Source organism: Cynara cardunculus, unplaced genomic scaffold (assembly GCF_001531365.2).
Source record: "Cynara cardunculus var. scolymus isolate 2C unplaced genomic scaffold, CcrdV1 Un_Scaffold_1095, whole genome shotgun sequence".
NCBI lineage: Eukaryota > Viridiplantae > Streptophyta > Magnoliopsida > Asterales > Asteraceae > Cynara > Cynara cardunculus.
In genome coordinates, this window is record NW_020200679.1 from 74833 (window position 1) to 79908 (window position 5076).

Below are 5076 nucleotides of genomic sequence, written 5' to 3' on the forward strand. Positions count from 1 at the left end.
ACAAGACTATTATTGAGATGATCGGTCCGGTGATAACATGCACTTCATGTCCTAACAAAACGACTAATATAGGCTTGAAACATTTGTAGTTTCGAGACTAAGAGATTGGGCTATCGGCCGATATTTGTTAAGAAGCTAAGGGGTTGTTTGTTTAACTCTTAATAGTTCCATTAAGAGACAACATTTGAATCATTAAGAGGTGAATCTTGTTTGGCAAAGAAAAAAGTCTGTCTCTTAAAGGTTCTAAAACCCTCTGAATGATTTTATATCTTGGATCTCCCTTAACCATTAAGAGCCCTAATTTCATTGTACACAATTATCAAACAATTATATTTCATTTTGCACTATATCATGAGAGCTTCTTAATCATTCTGACCACTTAATCATTCAACAATTGCCAAACAGCCCTTAAACGTATGTTTAAAATCATTCTACTGAAACCTAGGCATTACTCCTTTTCATCTTTTGTTGCTCGCTTGTTCTCTTTCTTTGTTTCTAAGTCCCCACATTTGTCATTTATGAGATACTTAATGATTTTCTATCAGTAACGATATCGAGCTTGTTGCTTGCAATAATTACGTATTTCTTTTGAGGATTATTACGAATTCATCGTCTTCAAATTAAATATTATTATGAAAATAAAAAATGGAATAATTTTTACTTGGGAAAAAATAATTGATTTTACAAGAAAGTGAAAAAGAAAAAAAAAAGTTACAACTTACAAGCAACTCTTATTTTCTATTGAAGAAGTCAACAATTGCTCCAAAAAGTCAACCCCTAAATCCTCGAACACCACCTTCTCTTCTCCTCTGTTTCTTCTGCTCTTCTTGTTGGCATCTCTCCTCCTCATTGAATGCCTCTTCTTCAATGCCATCACCGGAGAACCACCGCCATCTGCCACCCTTTTGACATCCATCATCTCACGCAGAGATTCTCTCACCTTCGCCGCCGGAAAATTCAAGATCGCCGACGAACCTCTCATCGACAAAGCAGCTTGGTCGTAAGCCAAAGCGGCGGCTTCTGCACTATCAAAAGTACCCAACCACACCCTCACCCCATTCCTGGTGGAATCCCTGATCTCCGCCGCGAATTTCCCCCACGGCCGCCGTCTGACCCCTCTGAATGGGGTGATTTTGGTGGGTGTTTTTAAAGATCTTGAGGTAACTTCGTCGGAAGATGTGGTGGTGTCGAAGCCGGTTGTTAGGAGGCCGAAAAGAAGCATTTCTTCTGAATCGTTTTCATTAAAGGGGAGGGAATTGGTGTCCCAAGGGGAAAACTCCGGCGAAGAACCGATGGAGGATTCCGGCGAGTGGTTTGGAAGAGATGAACTCATTTGAGTATTGTTGTTTTGAAGTATGGAACAATGGTTTCTTCCTCTCCTTTTGGTTCATTAAATACCAAAGAAGGAGAGGGAAGCTTCGAAAATTTGTATGGGTGTCTTTGGTGGAAAAAACATATAAAAAATTAGGAAATTGTTCAAAATATCACTTACTCGTTCTTAAATTGGTCTCTTACTCATTTCTCTTTCAAATTCATCTAAATATTACTATGTTTTCAAGTCCCACCTCTATCACTTACGATGGTTTTTACTAATCGTCATTTATAGTGGTTTTTCCTAACGGTACGGTCCATTTTGATTAAAAAAAACAATCTTCTTAACAATGTTATATATTTATATTGTTTTTTTCGTAACAAAAGAAATAACTACTAAACATTTTTATTGTATTTTAGTAACTATAATCTGTATTTTTGTAGGATCTGAAGTTAAACCTATATCTAATCAATTATTATCAACACAAATTATTACTGACAATTGATTTTTTTAATGGTATTATCGTTTCTCTTTTTATATCATGCAATTGTTCGAAAACACAACTATACGATATATAAAATAACATCGTTAGACGTAAGTTCAAACGAGAAAGCATGGTCAAAATAAAAGAACACAAGAACGTTTGTATCACATGTAATTTAGATCTGATAAGGTGTAGACTTCAATTTTATAAAGTAGATGTTTTATTAAAAAGAAAATGGAATAAATGTTTATCAGTTACTGTTATTTAGGGTCGTCTACCAAACACTTACCCGGTAAGTGCTTACCAGTAAAATTTAACACTATTATTTACTTACTGGATAAGATCTTAGTCCACCAAAACGACATTGTATGCAACAATTTACCCAATAAGCGCTTACCGTGGTAAGAGTCGCCGTTCTCACTTACCGGGTAAGACTCTTGGTTCTTACCATATTCATCCAATGAGGTAATGTGATTTGATAAGCGCTTACCTGCATAATCATTTAGTAAACGGCCCCTTAAAAATAGAAAAAAACTATTCTGATACAAGTATCAGATAAAAAAAAATCAAATAGTTATTTTTTATATAATTTTATTTTAGATAAATAAGATTTAAAATTTATGAATAATACATTTTCAATTTAAACAAAGAAAAATGAATATTATAATTTTTGGGGTGAATTTTTAAAAGTTAATCTATTCATCTAGTTTTTTTAAGAGATAAAACATAAATGTTTTATAATACTACAAAAAGGGTACTCGTGTAATACACCGAGATACATCTTGATTTTAATATTTTATTTTATTATTTATCTCAGTCGATGTTATAATATGGTCTTATGTTTAATAATATTTTTTTATAAAGATAATAATTAAGTATTCTGTTAGAACTCAATAATTATCCTAATTATATTTTAGATTTTTTATATTTTAAAATGAGATATTTATCCTCTATTTGATTATGTTTATCCGCAGTTAGTTATACGAATTCAAATATGAAGCTTTGATAAGTTGTACTTGTGCATAATTTACTAGTAATATGAAATTTTAAGTAATATGCATTAATGTACAATACTTCATGCATACAAAATAGTTTTCAAAAGTTTTTGTCAAATGCTTTATAATATAGTATAAATAAATCTACTCACACAATGTTGTTTGATACATATTGATTTTAATGTTTCGTTTTATTTTTTTGTCTTTATCGATTTTATAATACGGTTTTGTGTGGTTTTGAAAAACTGATAATGCTTTTATGTTTGAGTAATATAAATTTGAAGACCCCATAAAAATTTCAAAGACGTGTATCTTAAATTAATAATTTAATTTGTTTTTTTTGTATAATTTGTTTAATTCAATTTTTATTTAATTTAGGTTTAATAAAGAAGTAAATTAATTTAGATTTGAGATATAATATTTTTTATAAGGATAATAACTAAGTATTCTGTTAGAACTTAATAATTATCCTAATTCTATTTTAAATTATTTATATTTAAAATGATATTTTTATCTTGTATTTAATTGTGTTTATCATTTATGTGATAACTAGGTTTGTGGTTAAAAGGTTTAGGATTATTTTTGAATAAGTGGTAAAAGTTGAGGGGTGCATTTTGAAAAGTTGCTTTAAAATATCTCATCACACCGGCTCACTCTTTTAAAAAGAGTTTCATGTGTTCATGTGTCATTTTTATTTCTTGTTTTGGTAAGGATAAGAAAAAAATTGGTGAACTCATTCTATTATTCCTGATTCGAAGTAAACAGAAGAGAAGAAGAAGAAGTTGATATGCATTTTATCTAATTATTGTGTCATAATCAGGAGAGACGTATATTGGGACAAGGGTGACAAAATCAACTGTATGTTAAAAACGGAATTTTGATCATGTGGAAACTGTTATTGCATCTTCATGATGCGATGAGTTTGATTTATCGCATCACTTTGATGCGATGAGATGATGTTATCTCATCAATGAGATGCGAGGAAGATATTTATATCGTATCCTTGTGATGCGAGGAGTTGAGTTATCGCATTCTTGAGGTGCGACAAGTTGGGTTATCGCATCCTTATGATGTGACAAGTTGTATTTATCGCATCAGTGTGATACGACAAATGTATTTATCGCATCTGCTTAGTGCAACAATGGGTGTTTGTCGCATGTGTTGAATGCGATGAAATGGGTTATTGCATCTATTTGATGCGAGGACATGGGGTTATCTCATTCTTATGATGCGAGAAATTTTGGTTTTATCTATACGATGCGACAAAGAGGTATGTTTTAATAAAACATTGTTTATTTGTCATCAATACAAATATGAGCTTTCTAAAAGTGTTTTGTTGATTTTTACCCTGTAATAGCAAACAAAAAGAATTTCTCACTAGACCTTATGGTCTAACTCTTATTTTATTTTAAAATTGTGCATTACAGGTCAGACACATGTGGAAAGTAAGGGGAAAGGAAAGATGTGAAAGAAGTTATGATTGCTTTACATATGTGAGTTTTGGAAGTTGCTATTGTGCATGTACTAGAAAACTTGTTATATTTGCAAGTCATGTACTTGGTGTAAAATTAAAAAGTTTGTAGCTACTTTTATATGTAGCAGTTGTACATTTGGGAACAATGTATATATTTGTATTTCATGTTAAATAGAATTATATGTGGTTTCATGCAAATATGGATTTTGGGTGCTACAAGTTAGGTATATGAATTCAAACATATAGGGTTAAAAAGTTGTAATTATGTACTATTTGTTTGTAGCTTTGAAATTTAAGTAATAATCATCAATAAACAATAGGACAAAATACACAAAATAACAATCTACTTTCATAAATTTCTTTATTATAGCATTGTACTTTCAGTTTTTCTTATTACAACAATGTACTTTCAAACTATTTTTTATTAGGACATTGTACTTTGAAAAATTTACTCATTATAACATTGGGTAGCCTTTGATTTAAATTTACTCATTATACTAGGTTTTCATGTCACCTCATTGTCCACGTAGACTGTCAACATGTACTATAGTGATGTGACAAACTTACTACATCATTGTACTTTCAAAATTATTTTATTATAGCATCTACTGGTTCTTATTAAACACTGTATTTTTAATTTTAATATTTAGATATTTTACATGTTATTTAATAAATGTATTAAATGAACTAAAAAATTCTAAATTATTCATTAATATACCAATATCAATAAAACTAGTAGAACAAAACTTATCTCGCTAACATTTTTAAAAAAAATATGTGTTTTTTGAAAAAAGGAAAATAAGAATTGTTC

The 5076-nt window shown here is 30.3% G+C and overlaps 1 protein-coding gene across 1 annotated transcript; it reads right to left on the bottom strand.

Annotated features, from left to right (window-relative positions):
* Nucleotides 1-670: 670 nt before the first annotated feature.
* LOC112502228 (ethylene-responsive transcription factor 1B-like) lies at nucleotides 671-1348 on the bottom strand. Its single transcript, XM_025106081.1, has one exon. The coding sequence runs from the start codon at nucleotides 1331-1333 to the stop codon at nucleotides 719-721; it is 615 nt and encodes a 204-aa protein (XP_024961849.1). The 5' UTR covers nucleotides 1334-1348; the 3' UTR covers nucleotides 671-718.
* Between the last annotated feature and the right edge of the window lie 3728 nt (nucleotides 1349-5076).

Excerpts from the sequence above, each read along its gene's own strand:
- LOC112502228 (XM_025106081.1), bottom strand. The coding sequence starts at position 1,333 with ATGAGTTCATCTCTTCCAAACCACTCGCCGGAATCCTCCATCGGTTCT.